The sequence below is a fragment of the Tachypleus tridentatus genome, chromosome 10 (assembly GCF_004210375.1).
Source record: "Tachypleus tridentatus isolate NWPU-2018 chromosome 10, ASM421037v1, whole genome shotgun sequence".
Lineage (NCBI taxonomy): Eukaryota > Metazoa > Arthropoda > Merostomata > Xiphosura > Limulidae > Tachypleus > Tachypleus tridentatus.
This window is the reverse complement of record NC_134834.1, coordinates 167,438,751-167,466,375: the sequence shown is the minus strand read 5'-3', so window position 1 is coordinate 167,466,375 and position 27,625 is coordinate 167,438,751. Positions and strand designations below refer to the sequence as shown.

The 27,625-nt window shown below is 30.4% G+C and overlaps 1 protein-coding gene across 3 annotated transcripts; it reads left to right on the top strand.

Annotated features, from left to right (window-relative positions):
- The first annotated feature begins 1,822 nt into the window (after positions 1-1,822).
- LOC143230870 (type 2 phosphatidylinositol 4,5-bisphosphate 4-phosphatase-like) lies at positions 1,823-27,397 on the top strand. Of its 3 annotated transcripts, none has more exons than XM_076465155.1 (9): positions 1,823-1,975; positions 2,095-2,241; positions 4,438-4,619; positions 5,258-5,364; positions 15,294-15,396; positions 19,028-19,077; positions 20,361-20,451; positions 23,277-23,328; positions 26,806-27,397. In XM_076465155.1, exons 2-9 carry the CDS (start codon positions 2,142-2,144, stop codon positions 26,826-26,828), a joined length of 708 nt encoding a protein of 235 aa, XP_076321270.1. In that variant the 5' UTR covers positions 1,823-1,975; positions 2,095-2,141; the 3' UTR covers positions 26,829-27,397. The 3 variants fall into 3 exon arrangements, with proteins under 3 accessions (XP_076321270.1, XP_076321268.1, XP_076321269.1); XM_076465153.1 differs by having other exon boundaries at positions 24,294-27,397; XM_076465154.1 differs by lacking the exon at positions 1,823-1,975 and having other exon boundaries at positions 1,985-2,241; positions 24,294-27,397.
- The last annotated feature ends 228 nt before the right edge of the window (positions 27,398-27,625 follow it).

The window sequence follows — 27,625 nt, the reverse complement described above, 5'->3', positions numbered from 1 at the left end:
TAATTCATCTCTAACTGCAGAATTTCTTCACCTAATAATCGATAAGAAACATGCTAACTAAAACTTTGACAAACCCACTCAAGGACTGATTTTGTTCATTATTTGTTACTCATTAATACACTGGCTTGGATTGTTAACAGTATTCGTTTGTGACTTGGAGATAATTTCAAACAATGAATGGATAACACACAATCCACTTGTTTTAAAATAATATATTCAAAATGAATCAACATGTAAGACAATTTTTACATCACATCAAATCAGTTTTATCTAAAACTTTAAATAATTCTTTTTCTTGTCAAAATTCCACTCAGGCTGATTCAATTACTTTATAATCGAATTGACACGACTAATAATTCTTCTGTACTCTTATCAGTGAATAGTTCATTTACGTTACTTGTGGGTTACCACAGTTGTATCTCGAACTAATTCACTGTCTCATTTTAGTCAGAGGTTACGCAGATGGCTTCAATTACTTTAGAACACACGTTGCCAAGACAAATTATTTTTCTAATATCTATTTAACTGTGAAACTTGCTTTTAAATGCCCCTGTTATGGCTAATCACTTACACACCTGCTAACTTCATGTTTTCTTTCCCTAACTAAACTTCACTTACGCTTGCTAGATAATTTATATTTATTAAGTATTCACTGAGGCTTAACTGAGGTGATGTAATGTAACAATACTCAATTAAGTTATCGAGAAAAAATACTGAAGATTCGAGTAATGTGCAGAACTGCCGATAAGGGTCCGGAGTCATCAGGAAGCCCTACAAAAGCTCGCCAAATTAACTTTTCAGAGAGCATTAAAAACTTTGGCATGAAATAGGTTAAAAAAGTTTAGATTTTATAGTTAATTGCTTTATGAGAACCCATATATATATGTTTATTCCCGGGACTGGAATATCTCACGTCGGTCCTGGTATTGTGACGTCAACAATATTAGTAAAGCTTAGGTAACATTAAAATTGCTAACAAAATGTATTATTCATATAGAGCTATTTAACGAAACTCACAACTATCACTTTTCAAACAATCTATCTTCAACTCTCCTGTCTTAAAAACTAAACTATTATTAAATATTAAGTCGCAAATAAAGTAAATAATAACAATTGCACGAAACAATCTTGTACATCCAACATTCATTTCTTACTTAATATACAAATTTCTAGATCATTAAGTTATCACCATAATTACTTCCTTCTAACAAACAAGTATTTAAATTAAAATACTGAAAAAATAGATAACAATTGGAGGGGAGCTTGAAATGAGATCTGTTTGCTTATGTATTAAGTAAAAACGTGCACAGATTCGAAACAAACACTATTTTAAAATAAATATTACAATATAAGAAGATAAAAACACATAGTATAATCAATAAAGACTTTAAGTTGCAAATTTGCAGTATGTAACCTTTACCTGTATAAAATTTGAAAATAAAAATATATCCTACATTAATTATGTGAAATTAGTAACTGTTTAGTTTCAGCAAGTATTTAAGATGCCGTATCTTTCTAACTCGATAGTTAAAGCCCAAACGAAAAGGACAACCAGTAACTAAGTGAAATACATTTGCACACTATTTGTAAATAAAAGCTTATTTTATTTGTCCATTTGTGTATTTCCAGACACATGATTTCTTTCTAAAAAAATAATGAACTTGAATACCACATTACTGGATAGGAAACGTTAATATATATTTATATAATTTAAATTTTCCACTTTTTTTAAAATAATAATCTAAGCTGTAATATCTTAAGCTTGATGCTATATTTGAGAAAAATCAGAACTCAATCAAAGTACTACAAACTTTCCATACAGAAGATTATTTATAAAATGGTATAATATATTATTACTGTATGTTATGAGATATTTATATTAACAGTACATTGTCATAAGGACGTGACGCACATGCCCTAAATATGAATAAAACAATCGTCTTGATAATAAATCACATGGTAGGAACTTACAAAGGTAGGTGGCAACTAGAATGCAATACCTAATAAATTGTAAAACCCATTGTAGGCCAGTTAAGTTTTTAAATGTTTATTGATTTATAAATAATAACAGTTGAAAACATTAATTGTTTTTAGGAATTTTGTATCAAAGAGCAAGTAGCGCTGAAGCAATCAAATAGTTAATGATGTCTGAAAAATCCCCATTATTGCAAAACGAAGAACACAATTGTGTTAAGGGAAGCCAGTTCAGAGAAGAACATTTGGATCTTTTAGTACCAACAGGTGAGTATGTATAAAATAATGACGTGTAGTATTATATAGGTTTAGTTTATTTATATGGTTATTTAGTCACTTTTTTATACAAAATGTTCTAATGTATAACAACAATGTAAGAGGCATTTGCAATATGTCATTTTCTGTACAACAAGTTTTATCTTAAAATGGAATTATTCAACTTTATTACTTGATGTTTCACATCTAACTTTCAGATCATTAATATTTCTTGAAATGTGTAATAATACTGTAGTGGAAGTTACTTTGAGTTAGTGTTTAACGACTTATTAGAAGTTATGTGATTGAAGTTTTTGTTGTGTGCACCATGTGGGAAAACTGTGTACATTTTCACTGGTTGTTAGAAAGTTTTCTCTCGTTTTTATTGTAGTTTACTGAAAAAAGATAAAATTTGTTGAACAGATAGTTAGTTTTAAATATGTAAGTGATATATATGTACATAGCCTTTCCAAGTAGTTTCTTCAGTAACTTACACTTTCAAAGGAATATTAATTTATGCAAAATGTGCAGTTATAGGAATAACAAAAACAGAACAAAAATTCTAATAGCTTGGAATAAGATTATTTTCACCTAGCATCACAGTTACTCACTTTTACTTTTGTCCATGGTCTTGGAACCTGATGTGCAGGAATTTGTACAGATTCTGCCTTTTACTGTCAACAGGATGAAGGTATAAGCAACCAAAACATAAGAATGAGTAGAACAGAGTTACAGATTGCTTTGTTATCCTATTAACATAATATTTAAGAGATGATACAGAGTCTGCTCATCCTCTGAGGTAGTACAATCTACTTAGAAAAGTAACCAATTACAACTCTTATTATTTAAATATTTATCTGGATTTCTCTTAAACACCCCTAATTATTAATGCATCCATCTCAGCTATAGGCAACCTATTCCAAAATCAACCATCTTGTTATAAAAATAAATTTTACAAGCTGAAGATCACTTTTATAGTGCTAAAATTTATAGTTTGGCCTCTTCTACCATACCCACATTGAATGTAAAGAAAAATATGTCAGTGTTCTCAGTTCCCTTAATAATCTTAAACTTCTCAATCGTATTTTCTTTACATTTTCCAAGGAAAAACAACTCTGAAGATCTTATCCTGTCCTTGTATTGCAACATTCTCATCTGAGGCATCATCCTGGTAGTCTTTGAACCCTTTTCAACAATTAATTGTTCTTCTTGAGATAAAGATCTCAAAATTGAATACAATGAGATATAATCAAACACCTGTACAATGAAGTGATAATATCTTTAAACTATTCTTTAATTCTATAGATACAACTCCAAACCCTATTTTGCATATTACTAGCAACAGTTGGCACACTGTCTGGATGGCCTAAGAGACTGTTCATCCAAAATTCCATAATATTTCCCTCCCTAATACTGTTAAATTTATTCCCATTAGAATTGAGTTTAAAATTATGATAATCCCATGAATTAGCTAGCACTTATTATAATTAACTTTATTAAGTTAACAAATGTTCTGAAACCTTTCATAAAGCCATAGCATCCTTATAGCCATAGCCTGTAATATAATTAACAGCTAAAATGATATTCCTTACTCACTTTTTCTGTGTTGATTTACATTTTCTACTTATGGATCTACTTTTAGCTAATTGGTATATGCAGATTTTGAATTGTTGTATGTTAAAGTAACAAATCATTCACCATTAGAGATTAACCAACCCTAATCCACAGGGTGCAAGATCCAAATGTATATACAAGAACTTTCCCATGCAGTATATCACTAAACAGCAACTTAATGTAATCTTACTTATGAGCAAGTGTACATTCTATCAGGTTTACTAATCATTAAATTAGAAATTCTAATGGTTTTGTTTGTTAGTGTGACTTTAAATTTTTAAATCTGTTATTCTAACTTCCAGTGTTAAAATCACATTTACTATTAATTTTATGTAATAATATAATATGGTATGTGTTCTTCATTTAAATTCTTTAAACCTTTTATTATATACATTTGTGTTATAAAGCTCGTAATTAAAATATCTTAATTATTTGCTGACCAATTATGGATTTTTAATGTAAAAAAATGTATAATAGTGCTTCAAGTATACCACTTCAAGTATGCTACTGCCTTTGGTTCTACATTCTAATACTTTGTCTATAAATGACTGTTATATTTAGCATTATTATAAAACTATGTTGTAATTGTTTCAGCACCACTGGCACAAAATGAAAGACATCTGGAAATTGAAGATCCTCCTCCATATTCACCTTACTCTTCATATGCAGGTGCAGAAATACCAATGATCCCATGCAAAGTCTGTCATACAATGATTAACATTCAAGGAAAATTAAATGATTTTGTTGTAAAATGCAGTAGTTGCAATGAGGCAACGGTAATAATTACCTTAGTATTAATTATTTAAATACAGAAGTTTCTAAATGAATAGCAAATTGCTAGATGAAGAAATTTTAAACTATTACATGTACTTGTTTGCTGAATGTGGTTTTAGGAAGGCAGTTGTGTTTTTTTGTCTTGTATTTGTGAGATTTTTTCATTCACTTTTTTTATATGTACTCTTTTGAGTGAGAGACTAATGTTTTCATTTTACAATTTAGACTTTACAGAATTAAGTAATCATTTTAAAATTGTAAGGTAGTTAATTTATTTGTATACAACAAAATATTGTAAAAGATATTGTCAAAACATTATCAAAGATTATCTTCATAGTATAGTGTGTACAATTATTAAGATTCATCCCATATTTAAGGAGATAAAAATAGTTTGTTATATTTGCATTGGACATATGTAGTGTAAAGTAATGTTTTTCTTTTAATACAGCAACTGAAATTTTTCTCATAAAAGCAATTGGTGGATATGTAATGAGAAAGTAATATGTATCTCATTTGAAGGTTTTCCACATAATTTTGAAATTTAAGTTGATAAAACCCTAAAGCTTTTATAAATATAAATAATGAAGATTAATAAATGAAACTGTCCCATTTTAAAATGTCTTTCTTTCTATTGGTATAGCCAATAAAAAATGCTCCTCCTGGAAAGAAGTATGTACGATGTGTGTGCAATTGTTTGCTGATTTGTAAAGCTGAATCACAGAAAATCATTTGTCCCCGACTAAACTGGTAATGGGTGAATTTATTTTCCTTTTTTCTTTATAGCATAGTTTTGAAATATTGTTACAAGATAAAATTAGTTTCTGAAGGTTTGTTTGTTTTGGAATTTCGCACAAAGCTACTTGAGGGCTATCTGTGCTAGCTGTCTCTAATTTAGCAATGTAAGACTAGAGGGAAGGCAGCTAGTCATCACCACCCACCGCCAACTCTTGGGCTACTCTTTTACCAACGAATAGTGGGATTGACCGTCACATTATACACCCCCATGGTTGGGAGGGCGAGCATGTTTAGCGCGACGTGGGCACGAACCCGCGACCCTCGGATTACGAGTCGCACGCCTTACGCGCTAGGCCATGCCGGGCTTTCGTTTCTGAAGGCACTAATTAAAAGCATTTACACAAAAATGCTACTGAATAGCATGGGAAAAAAAAATATTCACAGTGTATTTGTAAAGTTCTTAAATACACTTCTCACTGGTGAAGAAAAATTTAATTTGGTGATTTTATTTTATTCATATTGTAATAATCTAAGAAATGTGATGTCCAAATATTAATTTTTTTGTGTGCAAACAAGCAGAATGGGTAATAACTAATTTTTGTCATCATTCTTATGAGCTTAGGATATCTATAATATTCATCAGGTCATTATCAACAAATGAAACACTTGTGTTTTATAGATGTATATCCCCCCTTTGGCACAGCACTATGTCTGTAGAGTTATACCACTTGAAACCAGTTTTTGATACTAATGATAGGTAGAGCACAGATACCTCTTTGTGCTTAATAACAAACAATAATACATGTGTAAACTAATGAAATAAATGTTTCATACAAAATTTGAGAAATGTAGTTCATAACTGTTGTTTACAAGGCTCATAGACGTCATATTTTGATTTATAGTTTATTGATTTGATAATATTTATAAGAAAAGAAAACTATATGAAATCAAATTTTTATTGTAATAAGGAGAAATTTCTGAAAAAAACATGGATGGAATTTGCTTTTATTTTGCTTCATCTAAAAAAAACAAAATAAAAACCTGTAAAATACTTATTAATAATTCACAGTTGGTGATTGGTATGCAGGGAATAGTAATATCTCAACCAAAACAGCTTTGCTGTGTGTGTGTGTGTATATATATATATATATAAAAGTTGTACCAAGAAAACAAAATGTTACTTATTATATAAACAGCAATTTAAAGAATTTTTTCAGAATACAGCCAAGGCAATAATGAGTACTACTGGTTATTTCATTTAAAATTAGTTACTAAAAGTGAACTCTATAACTGTTTTCAAAGTATTTTGTTATCATGTTTGTAAATTTTATTATTGGTAGCATAAGTAAAAGTTACTTGTCATTTGATTATATTTTTAGATTTCTGTCAATTCCATGACAGAAACATGAAGTTCAATATTCTTCATGCTTCCAAGAGTACACTACTATATTCAGAGTATGAGCTAAAGCAGACAACTCAAAATCAATGCCCCATGTCCCATCAACAACCATCTGATTCTGCTTGACATTGTCATAGACACTGTTGTGTCAATTTAAGTAGTTTTAATGACCATCAGCCCCATCACCACTTGCTAATTCATGTATGCTTAACATGTGAGAAACTACTGCATTTCTAACTACAAAATTCAATTTTCAGAGTCTATTAGTATATAAAACAGCTCAAAATAGGCAATTTCCATCATCTTTTAAAGATAGATGATATAATCAAGTTAGAATGGTGCCTGATACACAAACCTCAGCTCTAGTAAGTTGCTTGTTCTGCCATTCCTCATCAACAGGCCTGTAATCAGGCCATTCAATTATTTGCACAATGGGTATATCAACATCAGCTATTTTAGTATTTGTGAATAGCTGTAATGGTCTTAGCTACTTTAGATTTACCCTTATGCTTCATATTTATGGAGCCTTTTGATTTAAAAGTAACACCACTAGGTACCACTTTAGTTTGTGGTTTCTTTATAGGTGGAACAGATTTGATGAATAGTTCAGCTGATCTTCATTTTATGGATGCCTTCGTTTTCCACAGTTAATTGATGCTGCAAATTGCTTTTTTTTAAAGTTGCTACTAATTATTTCACATAATGGATAGGAAAAAGAAAAATCCTACTTTTGATAAAAAAAAAATACAATGCAGTATTCCAAAATCACCTTTCTATATTGATAACAATATGGAGTAATAAACAAATAATTCACAAATTATATTCTCACTAACTATTTCATGACTCAGTTTATGACACTTAAGGCAGGGTATTATTATTATGACTCTTATTAGGTTATGAGAGTATATCTCGTGTAATCACAAATTTGCATAATCTTTTGTTACATTAACCTTTAAACAGCAAGAATATTTTAAGTAGCAGCATCAATTGATAATGGCTGCTATTTAAGGGTTAATAATGTCTGTACAGCACTGGTAAAGAAGCTGGTGTCAGTTTCATGATACATTCGTATATGTTCAAAGGTGAGTTAGCATTTTAATGTAACTAAAAATTCATAGATAAACTAAATAATAAATGACAACAGACAAAACTGTAACTAATTAACTATCTCGCAACAATACAAGTAGCTTTCCATGCTTTTGAATGGGTTTTTGAGCTTGGGAAGAGTTTGTAGGTTTGATGCAATGTCAAAAGGAAATGAAAAGTTAAACCCTGCACCTTGCTGACCATGTGGTTAGGAGGTAGTTGTTTTCCCGCCACTGTCATTTTGGTTACAACCTGAAAGGTTTTACTTGCTGAATCAGTAATTTTTCATATTCGTTCACCTGGAAAATTTCTGAAGTAACTGAGTCAACTGTTAAACCATTTAACATGCAGCACAGTGGAAGTATTCCTGTGTGGAATTTTTTGGTACTTTACAGATGTATCCCATAGGCAGTCCATCATCACGAGCAGGATATTGTTCTCTATACTCCAGCAGCTGTTTCCAAACATCAACAGTGATCTGTCAGGTGATGCAATCCAGTTTTACACATTCACATTTTTAACATATTTTGTTACATGACATGCAGAGATACTAATCATCCTTTAAACCAGGGGTGGGCAACTTATTTTTCATAACAGCCACAACTGTGGCTACAGAAGACAACATTGGCCACACTATTTGAAAAAAAAGAAGGATGTGAGTTTAATCAAAATAATTGCATTTCAACTAACTTTCAATGTAAAAATTGATGGGGATTTTCATCAACAAGTTTTGTGAAATGTGGCTTGATATCTATGCTCAGTGAGCATCTTAGCTCTGTCTCTAAGTTGATGTCAGTAAATTGAAATCTGTATCTAGACTTGAAAAATTTAGTGTTGAAAATGTTGACTCGCACACCCATGTGGATCCAAACATGGAAAATAATTTTGAAATTGCTATCTGTAAATTTGTAAGACTCTCATTTATCACAATAGTGAACCACATCTCTCTGATAAAACATTTTTATTTACCTTTTATATGTTCTACACTTTGCAGGGTAAGCATCTTGTCTTCAAATCCACACTTATCTAAAGACTAAAAAGATGCAATTTCCTTACTGACATTTCAAAGTCAAATTGAAATGGATCATGCAAATATTCAAATATCAACTTCAATGTTCAGAGAAAGGTGATTTAAATTTTTGAGACAGATTTTTGATCCAGTTTACACAGAGATCATTATAGTCATTATTTTCTAGAAAACTATTCAACTTTGCAAAATGTGTCAAATCATTCTTTTGTAATTGTTCCACAAGGTTTAGCTTTAATTGAAATTAATGACTAGACTGTGATTGCTTGCTTATTATTTTACCTCTTAATTCACAATTTTTACAACACTGCCCATCAATTTTTTCAATTCATCATTTTGAGACATCTGAGCACATAAATTTTCCTGATGCAAAATACAATGGAAAGATAGCAGTGTGGACTTCACATTATTTTCATTTAAATGCTGATTCAAAAGTGAGACAAATCCTAATTTCACCCCAGTCATGGCAGGAGCACCATCTGTTTTGACAGAATCCAGTTTTTTTAAAATCCAGGTTTAATTTTTTTGATATTTCAAGAAATTTTTCAGAGATGTTTATTCCACATGTTTGATCTTGTAATCCACAAAGGCCAAGCATTTTTTCCCTCACTTTAAGATTTGAAGTTGCATATCAAACCCACAATATCAACTGTGCAGTGTTACTAACATCTGTTGACTCATCTAGTGTTAAAGAAAAATATAAAGTCTTTTAGTTGTTCAAACAACTGATTTTCTATGCCTTTTGCTAACTCTAGCATTCTGCAGACAACTGTTCTTTGACTTAATTGCAAATTATTTACCTTTTAAAGAATATCATCTTTTATTTTTGAATCATAATTCTCCAACAGAGTTTGGATAACTACAATCATTATTTCTTTTACTAGTTCAGTATCAGAAAATGATTTCTTTTTTTGAGCTAGAATTCAAGCTACTTCATAACTAGCTAACATAACTAGTTCTATTGATGATAAAAATCTTTTTAGGCTTCCCTTTTGTTTATGAAATTGTGATTTCAGATGGCTAATTTCATTTATACAATTTTTGCTATCAACTGGAAATTTCATATCAAATTCATTGTGAAAATTGTTATAATATTGCTTAAGGTTGTGTACTTTATTATTTGTAAAAATTTGTAACACAAAAGATGCACTTTCTTATTAATTGCTTCAATAACTGCAAATTTCAACTCCCAACTTTCATTAAATTCTCATTTTACGTTTTTCCAGTCACATGCCATTCTCTTTTTGGCAGTAATGCTAGAATCAGTTAAATTGTCTTTATTTTCTGAATGTTCACCATCATCTGGATTATTTTTTTTTTTAATTATCCACTTAGCCATATTATGGGATTAAGAACAAAATATGTTTAAACACTTGAAAGTTGCACAATAAAAATATGTTTACAAGCTCATGCAAAACAACACACACTTGATAACAAACATCTAAACCAGATTGACGTTACAAAATGGGTGGAGTCTGTGATGGTGATGAAGCTTGTGACATTAGCGATGATGTGAGTCAATGAAGTTGCTGATTACCAAATTTGCAATAAAAAAAAATGATGGAAAAAGTTTATTCCTAAACTCAAGCTGGCCATAATTGTGCTATCCACTGGCTACATGTGGCCAGTGGCCATGGAGTTGCCCACCCCTGCTCTAAACACTTCTTGTGATACAATGTAAAAGCTATTTTGAAGGTTTCAAGAATTTTATTTTCATCCAAAACTTCAAAGGTGCAACATAATGTTTCTTCCCACTTTTTGTTCTTTTGCAATTTCCTGGAATGCACAGCTTGTACCTCAGATTTTATAATCAGCCTTTCTGAAACTTTATAATCTGTTGATTGTTTTTATTATGTTAGGACAATGAAGTGCTAGGTAACATAAAAATAACAATTTAGAGCCACAAGCACTTGAATCAAGGTGAAATTATATGTTGTGAATCATGTATCTTACTGTGTTCAGTCAACCATCTACTGAACTTATTGTCCAGCTTCTAAATAAGTGCACTTCAGGCAGTGAAATATTGTGCAATTTGGTACTCATTCAAGTAGCAACCATTTTCCCACAAGCATCCTTGTTATATAAAGGAAACTTGCTGTAAGGAAAATTCTCATCTTTGTTAAAAGCATCACAGAAATAAGTTTTTTTGGGCAAAGAAGACTTTGTTTAGAAGAGTGTGTGTGTGTGTGTGTACTTTCTCCACATTAAAGTTTGTTTATCTCAATGTTACAAGTTGCTTAAGAAGCTTTGCACAGTGATGTGAACACCACACCTTAAATGTTAAATCGTTAATTAATTCATACTGGTAAGTCTTTTGATATTGCAATGAATATTTTTATCAAACATTGTGTTGCATGATGCTTACCTGCAAAGGCTTTCTCAACCATCTTTCTGATTAACTTGGTTATATATCCTGTTGTGTTTAAAGGTAAAGTTTTGCACATCCTATTATTTCTTACAAACTGAATTTACAACTAATATTCTGATTCAATGCTTGACTAGTAATTTTTCATGCTATTTGATATACGTCTCTCTTTTTTTTGTCATTACCAACCTTATAGTGTTTGCAATAGCCTTGTGATATTTTGTTTCTTTTGCGTGCACTGTTATTCATAATAGGATTTAGATCTTATATGATGAGGATCAGGTTTGACAGTATGAGCATATTGTTTACAAATCCTCAAAGTCGGATCTTCATTATACTGCGTACAGTTTTTTAGCATATGTTTCACAAGTGATGCAGTATGCTAGTTATCCCACACCTGATGCGTTACTAGAGATAGATTGCCATAATGCTTGTCTAATGCAAGCTGCTGTACCAGAGATGGATTAATAGAATATATTGCATGTATACAACTTAGTGTTAAGCTTGAATGACATTTGTAATATTTGTTTAATACTTTTTACATGAGGCTGTGATTAATAGTGTTGAAAGTAATCTGTGCCTTTTTGCCTCCCATACTGTTCACCACTTGTTTGGATAGGTTAAAGTATGCTCATGTGTTAATGTTTTAGCTGACAAGAATGTACATCTAAGCTACACTTAACTACGATAACTGGATGTCCAGCTGCTACATTGTCCTGTTCATTAACAGCTGGATATTCAGTTAACCTATTATATACAGCCTGGTGATTAACATATTGTGTCAACAAAATTAAAACCAGTATCTTTCTTGCTGCCAACTGGATATTAAGAAAGCATGTTAAATCTAATATCTGTTGTAGAATTGGTAGATGCATTTACATTGCTTTGTATTTGTACAGTACTTTTTTTATAAACCAATATTTCTTCATGAGGACATTGGTTTTTAACTTGCATATTGTTTTAATTAGGACATACTGTTTACATTTCTGGGCCAGTGTAACTCTCAATGTCTTACAACAAAGGAGGAACACAACTCATTGCTATAATATTCCATATACTTCACGGTGTATGGGTGGGATGAAGTCATGAATAGAAGCCATATCATGTTTGCAAGTACTAAACTGTAAGAAAACTCTGAAGCTTCCAATAGTAGCCCCCCACTGCTCAATATATACCTTAAGTTCTGTATCCATATGCCTTTATCATACATGCATTTAAGAACCAAAATTCTTTGCTGATGTTGGGACTAGGCACACACATAACAAGTTAATACCACATTTCAATAGTGAGTAACAGTCAAAACTTGGACAATTCTGACCAAAATCCTAACAGTCAGCCAAAACCACTTGCAAAGCTTTTATATTAGTAAATACATGTGAATATACTGTTACAGTAAATGCACACTCTTCATCTAGTGAATAGTTAATAGTATGGAAAACCAACAAGTCCTATTATATAGTTTGCATGAGCTACATTGCATGCAAATATATATGCTTGTGAGTATGGAAAATTAATTTGTTAATTAAACTTACAAATAAAACCTTTTATCTTGGAGAAAGAAGTTATGGTTGTCAACAAACAATTAAAACTCGTGAGTCTCACACTTTCACACTGAAAGCCAGTCTATAATCGACCCATTAGTGCAGGCAATTTACAATGTTATGAGAGGAATGTGGTACATGAGAATTAAAGTAAAGAAAATTACATATCAGAATTCCATAAAACTTTGCACATAGACATAAGTGATGACACTGTTTAACCTCTTATAGTTTAAAGGAAAAACATCTAAATCTAGATTTTGTTTTAGCAAAAACCAACCCTGTAGACCACAAAATGTATTGTTTTGAGCTACATTGTTGCTAGTAAATTGAGCATGAAGAATGTGAAAGTGATATTAATTTCACGGCTATTGGACCAATATTAAAATTGTGGCTCAGGTTTGAAAACTGAACATGTGAATCCCAATAACAAATTGGGTGTGTTAAAATGAACAGTATAATATGATTTGGCTAGGCTGTATCTTGGCAATATTTCCTAAAATTCATTTCATTTTTGATATACTAACTACTAGTGTCTTGATGGTTTACAGTCTCAATAATCTAAGATGTAGCTGTTAAAAAAGGGTAAATTTTAGAGTGGAATATTTTTGTACAATATCACATCATGTGAAAAGGACTCTCAGTAATAGTTGCATTTTGTTTTAAGATGCATTTGCTTACATTTTCCTTGGCAGCATGATTCACTGCTGCAAGTCTTGATCAACTAAATTTCTGAAGTTCTAATCACGTGTAAGAATATCGGAAAATTTTATGCAATTGCATTTATGAACACAAATGTGTGTTTTGAATGAACATGAATTTGTTTTTGGTGCTAAATTATATACTACACCACTTTGGTTACTCTGGACAAGGCCTGGCATGGCCAGGTGGATAAGATTATTGACTCATTATAAGATGGTTGTGGGTTCGAATCCTCATCACACCAAACAAGCTCACCTTTTCAGCCATGGGGGCTTTATAAAGTGATGGTCAATCCCACTGTTATTTGGTAAAAGAGTAGTCCAAGAGTTGTTGGTGAGTGGTGGTGACTAGTTGCCTTTTCTGTTGCTGTATTAAAAAGCATCATGTAGGTTTTGGCTTATTCAAAACTCTTAATGAGAAGTGTCTCCATTAAATGCAAGGGAAGTTGGCAGGTTACTAGTCAGGAACAAACCAGTTTGCTTAGATAGTTGATAAAATTAACATTATGGCATGTCTTCTTATTATGAGCAAAAAGTCAGTTTAAAAAAAGTGTGTTCACATTTTTTTATTCCCTTGCCTTTCAGTAGCCACCCTTGTGGAAGATCACATGACATGTAGTATGAAGGGGAAAAAAAACCCCAAAAAAAACATTTTTCACCCTGTACTATTATTCAGGACTGTTTTATTATTACAGATTTGCAATTTGTCCACCCTGTACTATTATTTGGAACTGCACAGCAGTAATTTCTGATAAACACAGTTATGTAAACAACATATTCATTTTTTTGACCCAGTAAAGAATAATGAATATTAACTTGCTGTATTTTTTTTGTTTGTTTGTTTGTTAAAGCAGTCTTACTCTTTAACTAATGCTGCTTGAGTCTTTTGGGAATTGAGCAGTTGTACACGTGAGTGCATTTTCTTGACTGAAGTGGGAAATTATAATTTTATCTTTCACAATCAATTAAAAAAAGGAAAAATAGCACTGAACATCTTATTCAGAGTTTTTATAATAAGTCACATTTATATTCAATGTTATCTTCCATGTATTATCAGTTTTAACATTGAGATAAACATCTGTTTTTATGTATTAATAACTGAATGGAGGAAAGTGTAATTGTTAAATAATTTTATCTTGAATACCTGTTTGCTATTGCACTGTCACTGTGACTTTTTAAGTTTTAGAACATTAAAGTAATCACACAATGTGATGTAATAGCTTGTCACAAAACTGCATGAGACTGATAGTCAAAACTATGAAGTGAAATTTACAACTGTCTTACTGGATACACTTATATAAAATAAGTTGTAAATTGTTCATAATTTGAGCTCTAACCAAACATTTTCTGCACCATTTAACAACAATGTGTCAGACTGATTATGTAGAAACCACTGAAATAATGTAAAGGGAAAAATGAGCTGGAAAACAACAAATCTTGAGACAAATATAACAAACAACTGTTTTCTTTTTACTTCTTGTTGTAGAATTGTTTTGTCATGATCATTGTTCTCTTAAAATTTTAATTGTACTAAGTAGACAATGAATTTCAATGAACATTACTATTTTGCTCTTTCATAATCATATATTTTTGAAGTCTTCATACACAGAATTGATTATTAACATCCTTTTTCAATATCATGCTTTCCCCTTAGTCATTCATTTTCATTTCTTAATAAGTTGACTTTGTACACTCATTGAACTGTGTTAATTCCAAGGATGAATTGTTCTTTACACCTCTGTTTTATGTGTTGCTAGTGAAAAATGCAGTAGAAGCAAAACCAAGGATAAATTTGTTCTTTTTTTATGTTATCTCTTATTTTCAGTCGGAGGATTACTAACATGAAGACTCATACTGTGTCTCAACCAGCTACATGTATCCCTGGAATGTGTAGGATTTCTTGTGGTCACTGTCACAAGACCTTCTTGGTAAATTTTTTTATTGTTCATTACCTTTAAGTAGCTAGCTCAAATTACAGTTATTTTAGATAAAATATATTTGCATAGATGTAATATTCACCTCTACCTTTGTGTCAGTATGGTTCTTTAACCACATCTTTGTAAATAAGTTTATTTTTAAGTGTATAAAAAAACAAGAAAAGCCATAAAGTATTTTTAAAATCTGTTTCTTTCTGCTTTACTTTTAATCTGATTGGTAATTGATTAAAAAAAATCATATTTATAACTTAAAATTGTCAGATCTCTAAAGATATGGTTTAAGAAAAGTCTTATTGTGAGATAAATATATTGCACTGTGTAAAGTATATTCATATCTCAGACACGTAAATAAGTAATGTAATATTAAATAGACAAAGTAATATTAACATTAAATTAAAGCATAAATTATCCCTCTTAAAGAGAATAGGTCAAATAATTGTAATAAAAGGTAAATAAAGGACTGGACTTAAGATTAGTTTTTCACCTGTATTCCTATTTCTAAGACATTATGTATTTATTAAAATATAGTCAACACATAGAAAATAAAGGACTTGGTTCTTTGAAACTGTCTCTCCATTCCTTTTTATGTTACAGAAAATGATAAATTCCCTCTTAAATTATTGTGAAATGCTAACCTCCATTATCACTTAAAATAACTTGTTTCATAAGGTAATCATTGTTAGGAAAATAAAATTGTCTGAACTGGTTTGTGCCCTGTTATCTTATTTTCTTCAGAATTAAGCATAAAAAAAAAAAAAGACAGCACTATAAGGACTTTATCCCATTGGCCATCCAGATATTCTTATATTCTTCAATAAGATCACCTTTTTATCTGTTATTTAATTCTATAACATGAGATTTCCATCCCCATTATACCTACTCTTAACCTTTTCCAGTAAGTTATCCTTAAATAAAGAGATCACAAAGTGTGAACAGTGGTACACATGAGGCTTAACATGTATTTTGTTTAAAAAATAACTATCTATTTTGACTCTTGATGTCTATAAATACTTTCTAAAATTTTATCACATTTTTATACTAGAAATGTAACACTATTCTAATTATGCAAGTTACATATTTAAACTCTGTCCAAGACTTTTCCTTCATCACATTGTGTGTGATGCAAATTATGAGAACTTAAATGCCTTACTTACATCTATTATGATTAAGCCATTCACTAATTCATTCAAGTCAATTTATAGTAGGCCCAGCATGGCCAGGTGGATAGGGCACTTGACTTGCAATCTGAAGGTTGTGGGTCTGAATCCTCGTCACACCAAATATGCTTGCCCCTTCAGCTGTAGGGGCATTATAATGTGATGGTTAATATCCCACTATTCGTTGGTAAAAGAGTAGCCCCAGACTTGACAGTGGATGGTTATAACTAGCTGCCTTCACTCTTGTCTTTCACTGCAAAATTAGGGAGAGTTAACACAGATAGCCCTCATGTAGCATTGTGCAAAATTCAAAGAAACAATCAAATCATTTTATAGTAACTTCCTTAGTACAGATGGTAGCATTTAAGAGCCTAATGTCAACAACAGATGTTAATAATTATGCCCTTATAAGTGTGTTATTAAGGTAAATTGGAAAAGCAAAGGCTGAAGTAAGCATTGCAACGTAAGGCACCCATTAGGTACAATTTCATTGGACTCTGTTATCATCATTTACCTTTTTCTCATCCTTCAGTCTATTTATGTAATCTTCTTCTGTTTGGCATCTTATCAAAAGCCTTTTTTAAAATGTATATGTGCATATCAAGTCCACCTTTTTTCCATCAAAAAAAAAATTAATATTTTTACAAATTTAAAGATTAGAAATGTAAGATTTCCCTTTTATGAATCCTTGTTGGCTCTAAATTTTCCCATTATAAAAGTTTAATATCCAGGTGAATTGTTATTACCTCTTAAAAGTAAGAATAATGTTAGCACATTTTTTATCCTCATCTACCCACTGTCTATTGACCTTTGAGAAATGAAAGATAGAGCTTGCTTCAAACTTATAAACTTATTTACAATTCTTGGGAAAACTGTGTCTGGCTTTTGCACTTTTTCTTGATTTAATTTGTTTTTTTACTTATCGTAGAATTAATATCCACATGATTATATCAATTTCACAAATATTTCACAGAAAGCTCAGTGTCGGGAATATTGCTAATATTTTTTCTTGTAAAATAGATGAGAAGAAAATATTTTAAAGCCTCAGTCATCATATAGTATTTAACAAAACTTTTACCATCTGTGTCCTTTAAAGGGTTCAATCCTCATTTAAATATTTTCTTACTTTTAACATATTAAAGAAAAAGAAAATTTCAACTCATAGTTTTAATATTATCAGCCAGTCTGCATCTCATATGGTCTTTCCCAGTATATTTAACCAAATCTAAGAGAGAGAGAGAGAGATGTAATATATTATGACATTAATGAATTTTTCATAATTTTAATAATCAATCCAGAGTTGAATACATTATACTAAAATTATTTTGAAATTTCATATAAAAGTCATGTAACAACCATGGCTGATATAAAGTCACAGTGAAAAAGCATGTCTCAGAACAACGTTTTAATTTTGTGTAGACAACCACATCTGATATAAAGTCACAGTGAAATAGTGTGTCTCAGAACAATGTTTTAACTGTGTAGCGTTTTATAGCAATAAGATGACACTGAATAATAATATTTTTTCTTTGATGTAAAATATTGATGCCTCAGACCATAATTGGAGAGTTATTATTCCCATGTTATGGTATCTCTTGTACTAAATGGCATTAATTAAAAAAAAAAAAAAGGATCGATTTCAGAAAAGGACCATTCAGAAGGAGACTTGTAACAAGCTGTAACCACAATTATAGTAAGACTGTTGTAATGCAACAGGTGAGAATCTACAAATATGAAAGCTCATGTAAAAGCCATGCACATGCCTCAAGCAACAATACACAACATAATCAAGAAGGAACACCATCTGGATCCTAAAATGAGGTCAATATGGTTTGAATTCACTAAGGTAAGGTTTCCAATCATATCTTTCATTCAGCTATGCCATATATGTTATGGCTGAAGAATGAAATAAGTATTCATGATATTCTGTATGAAGATATATTGGTTAAGTTGTTTAATGCAGTTCTTATGGATATCTGTCATCATTAAAACTAGGTCCTGGGAATCAGTTGTTCTTGTAAACTAGTTGTCTTATGGAAAGCCTGTGAGGAAGAAATGCATGTTTTGGAATTTATAAACAACAAAAAACAGAGCAATGGAAGTATGTTGCAGAGCTATTGTCAAGGTGCATGATTGTTGAATGGAGCATGGCTGAACATGGTGACATGGGTTGTAACAATATGTTGAGGTTCCAGAGCTTTACCATATTATTTAGTAAACCTTCTGTAAAACTTTTAGAGTGAATTGTTAATATTTGGTTATGTGTATATTTGTTCATCATTTTTAAGATGAATCTCAATACTTTATTCTCTAATGTGAAATGTCCACTAGTTTTCTGTTATGCTTATGTTGTTCCTAAAATATATGTGTAAAATTTAAGAACATACAACTTTAGCACATCAGTTGTTTGTATTCACTTTTAACATATGACAGCATTTTCAAGTAAACTTATTTTACATTTCTAGTTCAACACCCTGAGTAATGGATTGGCAAGATGTTGTTTCTGCAGAAAAGTGTAAGCAGTTTTATACTTTTCTTACATGAATCATATATATTTATAAAATAAAAGGAGATTTAAGTGTAGCTAATACATTAGTGCATAAAAAAATGAAAATAATTATTTAAGGGGGTAGATATGTAATAATGCCATTATATATAGCTCTTATTTATTGTGAACGTTTAATTATATTTTACTTGACAGTAAATTTTTTTATATCTTTCAAAAAAAGCATATAATATTTTACATTATTTATAAATAGTTAACACTAAATGTTAAATAATACTAGCTGGATTTCAGTGTTATTTTTATTTCAAATTAATGTTTGGTGGATTGTTGTTGAATTGTGTTTATATGCTGTGACTTGTTCAACTAAAGCTGTTATCAACTTTTTCAACTAAAGTTATATAAAACTGTACTAGGTGACATTCTTTAACATTGCCTTGCATTATTTGGTGAAAATGGGTATCACTGAAAACAGCATTTTTACTTTTTGTTCCATTTCATTTGTGTTTCATGTTAGAATTTACTTTATTTCCACTTTGGGGAAAAACTATATGATCTGAATTATTTACCTTTAGAGTTTATACAAGTAATCATAGCTGTGGCTACTTCAGGCTCAGGATTAATGCTTATTTTATAAAAAAAATTGTTTTTAATTATTTAAAATTGTTCAAGTTATCTTGCTAGTTTAATATCTCACTTTTAAACAATTCAAGGAAATGTTTAAATAGAAAAAATAAGTATATAATTTTATGTAGGAAAAATGTGGAACCAAAATTTGCTCTATAAAGCCTGTGTATAAATGTATTATTTCTGAAATGTTACTTTTGGTTTTTCATGATTAAGTGCTTTTTGTTCCAGCTATTAAAACAGGTTATTTCTAATTAGAATAATAATGTTTTCAACTGGGCATTATTTGTTCTTGCTTATTTTATGTAATGCAGAGAATACAACCACATAAAAATATAATTCCTTGAAAGGTTTCTATTTAATGATAATTTTACTTGTGAATTCCATGATAATATTATTTTACAGGAATCATTTATCTCCACAAAAACTTTTTTTTTAATACATGTGTGTGATTATCTCCATTTTATTGCATTGGTTTCATTTGGAAAAGAATGTAATGCAGTGAAATATTTAGCATTTTCCAGTACAAGTTTGTTTTTATCTGTTTAACACTTTCAGTTTTTTTATTGTATGTATTCCTTATCTGCATGGAATTTAAATCAATATAAACAATCAGTGGTATTTTTATCTTATGTTTATACTCTATAATATATAATTTTGTTTTGAAGCTCCTCAGTGGGTAAGGAGTTTGCTCGAAGAAGAGGATTCATGTATCTAACACTAGCCATCGTATTTCTTATCATATCACTTGGGTTAACGGTCAGTACTGGTTTTAATGCTTCTTCCTGTGGTTCTTATAATGAACCATATTGTTATAATATGGTATTTCTCATTATACTATAAATTTAAGACACAACTACATAACTGTTGAAAGTTTAGAACTTTTGTTGGATTCATTCTTTTTCTCTTATATTTTGTGAAAATAAAACATGAAGAATGTTTGGACTGACCATACTTGAGCAGAAACACTATTTTAAGTGGAATCATTTCAGAATGTTACATATTTTAATGTTATATTATAGTGTTAATTCATGCATGTTGTTTTTTTTGTTTTTTTTTACTAAAAATGTATCTGCAATAACAGATTATAAAAATGACAATTTTAAAAGCCTTAACTGTACCTTCCCCAAGCTTTCTTGTGTCTGGTAAAAACACATCAAGTTTTAATCCTAATCATCATAGTATAGCCATCCCAAACCCAGAATCATCCTGGCAGCTCTTTTCAACAACTCAACATTCTGTCGTAAATAAGGTGACCAAAACTGAACACAATATTCCAAAACAGATCTAACTAGCACCTTGAACACTTAACTGATGGCTTCCTATTACTTGAATTCAAGATACCAATGTTAGTAGTCAGACAAACTGTTTTCCTTATTAATAACCAATATGCTTTGTCTAGGAGGTTTGAGAAGATTTGCAACAGGTATGCCAAATTGTTTTCCTTACTACCTTCACCTAGAGATCCCCAATAAGGCTTTATGAATGGTTAATGACATGGTAACTAATATGCATAACATAACTTTTATTAACATTAAAAGGTATCAAGTATGTGTTAGTTCAGTTTAACAAATAATACAAAACTCTGCAAAATTGCAGTAACAGCAGTACAATTTAGAATTAATTTAGTATTATGCAGAATATTAACCAATGTACTTCTTAGTTCATTATTAATATTATTAATGAAAGTCAGATACAGCAAAACATAACTATACCACTGAGGTGCTGCTTGTAACTTTAATCATCCATGATATCAACCAACATGCTGCTCATTCTATTATTATGTTGTTAATGAAAATCGGAAATAGACTTAGCAGAGAACCTTGAGATACTACTTGTAGCATTAAATTGCTGTAACTTTGCCTTATTAATAATAACATTGTGGCTTCTACTATCCAACCAATTTGCAATCTATTTAACTAGCATATGTTCTGTTTCAAAAAGTCTTTCTTATGGCACCTTATCAAAAACTTCTTTAAAATCCAAGTACAAAGTATCTTAAAAAAAAAAGTAAATACAATCTTCACTTTATAAATCCAATAATGCTATCTGTAGTAATACAAAACTTGTCTAGATTCTTTTGTAGAGTCTAAATTATAAACTGGTAATGTCAATGCAATGTCATGTTTGTCTTATTACTGGTCTGGTGGTTAAGGTGCTTGACTTACAATCTGTGATTCCTGGAATCAAACCCCATCATTAAACATGCTTACCCTTTCAATCATACAATAGTTCTAACATTAAAATCAATCCCACTATTCATTGTAGCCCAAGAATTAGTGGTTAACTGCCTTTCATCTAGTCTATCATTTCAAAGTTGGATTGGCTAATGCAAATGACCTTTAAGTAGCTTTACTCACAGTTCAACAAACAGACAAAGCAATATTAATATTACTAGTCAGTTTGCTGTGCCTTGAAAGCTTTAAAAAAATGTTAATAGTTCTACCAAAGTATTTTCCATCATCATATGCACCTAAAGAGCTTCATGAAGGCTACAAAGATAATAAATTATATGTTAACCAGTGTGCATAACCTTTTATTAACATCAAAAGGTAGTTACCTGATGTTTACCCAGTTTATCAAGTAGTACAAATCTCTCTGCAAAATTACAGCATCTACAACAGAATTTGAAATACCCATTAATACAGTATCATTCACAGTATTAACCTTGCTTATTCCATTATTATTGTTAAGGAATACTAAAAATAGCAAAAGACATAGCTGACCACCCCGATGTACTTCTAACTTTAATCCACTGGGTCTTTGCCACATTAATAATGATCTTCTGCCTTTTATACTCTAAACAACTTGCAATCCAATTAAATAGTTTATCTTCCATTCCAAGAAGTTATCTTTTTGTGGCATCTTAATAAACTAACCAGTTTACCAACTGGAAAGAAAACCTTCTCTTTCTAAGTCCATCATGACTATCTTTGACTTTGTGAAACTTGTATAGTGCTTTTGTAGAATCTCTTTATACATTTTAGTAATTTCCAAACTACTGATGTAAGATTATCTGTATAATAATTACTTCTAAATTGTTTGACTATTTTGGTGTGGCACTGTTTATGCCCATAACATTTCAAGAAAATAATGTTATTTAAGCATAATTTTGGATCTGTTTATTTATATACCTAAAACAGTTTAAGTGAAAACAAACGTAAATACTATCCAACCTTTACTTTCTTTTTACATTGGCTGGTTAGCAGATGTGAAGAATTAGTAAAAATGTAGCAAGTGTTACATTTAAATGGATAAAAGATATTTCAATATTTAGAGAAAAATGAAAATGAGTTTATTATATTTTCCATAGGGACTTATTCTAGCTCTTTGTAAATCATTCAAAAACCAATTACTATTAAGTGGTGCTTATAATAACCTAATGCAGTTTATCCATAATATTTCACCACATACAAAAAAAAAAGGAAGATGATTTTATAATTACTTTAAAAAAATCTTTCAAAGTTCCATTAGCTGATCTGTTTTTTTCAATGGTAAAAGTAGTTACTTAGTGTTACAACAGATATTGGTTTAATGTATTTGTATTTGAATGCTGTAAACACATTAAAATATTTTCTCTTTAGATTGGAACCTATAACATACCATCAACTTCTGGAATATATTTTGCTTATATAGGTAGGTTTTCCTTTTATGACATTTTTAAATTCAGGCATTTTTAAGTGCATTAATATACATTAGAAACCTGTGATTAAATTAAACTAGATTTTATTGTAAAAACGTTCAATAAATTTTTTGAAAGATGCTTTATTTATACATGTTGAAACCTGCTAGACACATGTAAAGTTTGTTTTAAAGGTACATAACAGGAACTGTTGTAACGTATAGTGAAAGTATACGAGTTTTACGAAAAGATACCAAAATCCCACAATTATACATTGTTCACCAGCTTCAAAAATAAACATCAATTGTACTTTTTATTTCACTTATTTTATGTGAATGGATGTAAAAGTATGTTTTTATGCAAGTCTTTCTTTCAAATGCATATGTGCTATACAGTACATTCCTTACAAACAGTTAGTGTTAGTAGGAAAAATCAATTTTTTTTTTTTAAACATTAAGCTTACTGTCAAGTACGACATGCAGTTTTTATTTTTGTCTCAGTATCCTCCCCACCTGTTAATTTAAGGGTGTCCTTTAACTATTTCTTACTGTTTTGCTCAATTTTATATGTGTATGTTAAATCAGCAAACATAAGCAGTTTTCAAATGATTTTAAGCTGATATTGATATATGCTTGGTCTGATTGGCTTATCATAATATAAAAACTATGTGAAGTTTAACTGTAATAACAGAAAACCTCATTTGAATGATCTTTATTGAAAGCAACAAGACAGACATGAAAGAAAGGCAGTTTTTGTTTACCCCAAAAAAAAAATTATTAAAAATAACCTCTAAGCCAGTAACTTGTACGTAAAGATAATGCAAATATACATCTAGTCAGTGGTTTAAAAAAACAAAACAAACTAAATTAGTAGCCAGTTTCAGTGCACAACTTACCTAAAATTGAAACATTCATAGAATAAATCTGATAACATGAGCTGAAAGTATTATATTCTTATGTATCATTCTTTCTTTTACCAGGAGGATTTTTCACTTTTCTTCTACTTGTTTTGTATTCCATATATTATTTTACCATGAAAATCAGCAAAATTGAGGGTCCAGCTTAAGGACATCTATTTTTTGTGGGAAAATGTGTCATATTTAGATCTTGGGACATGTACCAAATATTCCTGTAATTATATATTCAAATGTAAATTTTTGTTATTGTGTATACTACATAGTATTATGTAGTACCAATAATACTACATTTTGGTAGTAATGTACCAAGAAACAATGTGAAAAATATATATACAGAAACTTTTATTACATAAAATTGTAATAGAATGCAATCAATAGTTGTGTTAAACTGCAGAAATTGTAAAATACTAGACATTTTGCTTGAAAAAGTCTTTACATATATTTTGTACCATGTACCTTGATTTTTTGTTTTGTTCTAATTGTATATTGAAATGTACATTTTTGTAATGAGCAACAGTGCGCTGTACCTCAAGTATATATTAATACAACTTTGTATGATAATTAATGTCCTCAAATAATGCAGAAGGTTTTTTAAAGCACATTTCATTACATAAATTGTTATAAAGATGCAGTTAATGGTTCTGTTAAATTATAGGTAGTACAGGGTTTTCAGAAAGCCACTGTGCACTTATATATTTATTAACAGACATGTTTCAATATAGAATACAGGAGGTAAATATGAATGACAATTATAAACAGTGTTGAAAGTGACCCTGTTGGCATCAATACAGGCTTGGATTCTTCTTATTTTGTTCCTAAACACCACTATCAGTTGCTGGCTTAAAATAGATTGAATGAATGCTGTTATCGCTGCTTTCAAAACTGCACAGTAACTTTCCGAACACCCTGTATAAAATACTAAAAATAATTTAATAATTTATTTGTTTAAAAACATTCTTAACTCTACTTTGTCAATATCTGAGGTCTGAAAATGATTGTGATTTAAAATGTTTGAATGTTATATACTCAAGATTATGTTAGAAAGTTATTTTAAAGTGCAAGATATAATATTTGTGTGTGTAAAGAGCTTGAATGTTTGATGCTTAAATTCATTTACCAAAGATTTGTTTAAATTTTTGTTCCAGACAAACTGTGCTTAAAAATTTTATATTGTAACCTTAATTTACAGTATATTTGAAGTTTTTATATTCATATTTTTAATTACAGTAAAAGACTTGTAACCTTTAAAGAAACTGTTCAAAATACAGGGTGTTCGGAAAGTCACTGTGCACTTATATATTTATTAACAGACATGTTTCAATATAGAATACAGAAGGTAAATATGAATGACAAATATAAACAATGTTGAAAGTGACCCCCGTTGGCATCAATACAGGCTTGGATCCTTCTTATTTTATTTCTAAACACTGCTATCAGTTGCTGGCTTGAAATAGACTGAATAGACACATGATTACAAAATTGCACAGTGACTTTCCGAACATCCTGAATAACAACAACAAAGTTAAACAATGTGTTATAAATGCAATGCCAACCACACTTATCAAAACCTGGTCTTTAGACTTGTTTCTGAGCCACAACAAAGGGCTTAAATATATAAAGCAAAATGTAATTCAGATAGGATTACATCTTGAGACATTTTAGAATTAAGTTTCAGTATGTTTATTGATTATACATTTTAAATAATAGCAGAATGTAATTTAATTTACTGGTAAGAGACTTCTTATTAAAGATAATACATGAAATGTTGAATCACAGTTACTTAATTTTAAGTTTTATCAAGGTCACTGTATCTCAGTTGGGTACATGAATTGGTATTTATCTACTTAAGAAAAAAAAGTCTTTATTTATAATAAACATATTCAACAAAGCCAGACTATTAGTTTATAAAGATCTTTTGGCTGCATCACTCAGCATTGTTGTGTAGAGTATGTTGTGATGGGCTGGAAAAACAATGGCCATTGCATAATTTTTATTCTCAGTGCATTGTAGGATTTTGTATAACCCATATTTCAGTTTTAAATTTAAAATAGGGTGAGAATATAAGAGACATGTTGAGACAATGCATGTCCAGAAGCAAATTCAATCATCTATAAGCTTTCAAATATCAGTGATTGACCACTGCTGATGGTCAAAATTTACATCTAATATTGAAAAGTGTTTGAGAGAATACAATGCATTAAGGCATTAAATGCTGATAATACGGTTGTTGAATTAGCAGGAATAAAAATAGTGATCAGAACTCTTTATAATACATCTAATCTGAATTGTTGACCAGTGTGACCAAATTCACACTAGATTCATGATGATGACAGAGGAAAACCCATTCTTCAATCCACATTCATAAACAAAATGTGCTGGTGACCATGCATTGCCTGATAGAGCTGAAGAACCTGATCTTGCTTTTTTTTTTTTTTCTGTAAGTTCTTTCATTAGAAATGGCCAAGGAAGGTATATGCTTTTAATGTATGCAAAACAAATACTGTGGCATGTATGTTCATACCTTTTGTTTTAATAACAGTTTCAACTTAGTCACAGACAAATACTTGTCACTTAGTTGCAGGAGTTACAGAAGCGTGAAGAAGATAACAGTAATAGCAGCAACAGCAGGAGTACAAAGATAGCATTACTACCTCAGCATGAATGAATATAACCCAATCAGCAGTTTTATCAGTCTTAGACCAACCAAGATATACAATTTATAAACATTTTTTCCATCTTTCTGACCATACACTATTGGAAATGGAGTTCTGTTCACAGTGAAGGATGGCTTTTGCAAGTTGACATATCAAGCCTTCACCCCTCCCATTTGATTCTAACTTGTACATCAGAAAATGCAACACCCTTTTGTAGCCCACTTAATTACCTGAATATGGTCTCATTCACTCAGAGTGGGTGTTAGTACTTACCAATATTTAGCTGTTGCAAGCAAATAAGTTTTGTTTTGCCTTATTCATAGCAGCCTCAACCTTTAATGTAATTCTTGTTATTAACAAAATTATTTATCATGTAATATTAGAGCACAAATAATGTAGCTTGGAATGAAACAATGAAAACTGAAGACTTGTATGTAAATAATAAAATGTACTAAGATCTGTAACAAGGTGCATGAAAACAATTGTTAATAAATATATTACATGTTTGATCAATACCTGAAACCTTTCATCTTCATAGCCAAACACTACTGCGGGGAGAGTTCTTTTCAGAGCCCAGTAATGTTTGTATAATGTCTAAAGCTGATCATATGTTTGTTGGAAAATTCTTATGGTATAGTTAAGTGTATATGTATGTTTACCTATAATAATTCAAAATGACAATTAAACAACTGTAATAAACATGGATAGAAAAACCATTTAGGTGTACACTATACCTGCTGC

Coding starts and splice junctions, on each gene's coding strand:
- LOC143230870 (XM_076465153.1), top strand. CDS start 2,142: ATGATGTCTGAAAAATCCCCATTATTGCAAAACGAAGAACACAATTGT. Junction 19,078..20,360: donor TGTTGTTTCTGCAGAAAAGT/GTAAGCAGTTTT, acceptor TTTGTTTTGAAG/CTCCTCAGTGGGTAAGGAGT. Junction 20,452..23,276: donor TCATATCACTTGGGTTAACG/GTCAGTACTGGT, acceptor TTTTCTCTTTAG/ATTGGAACCTATAACATACC.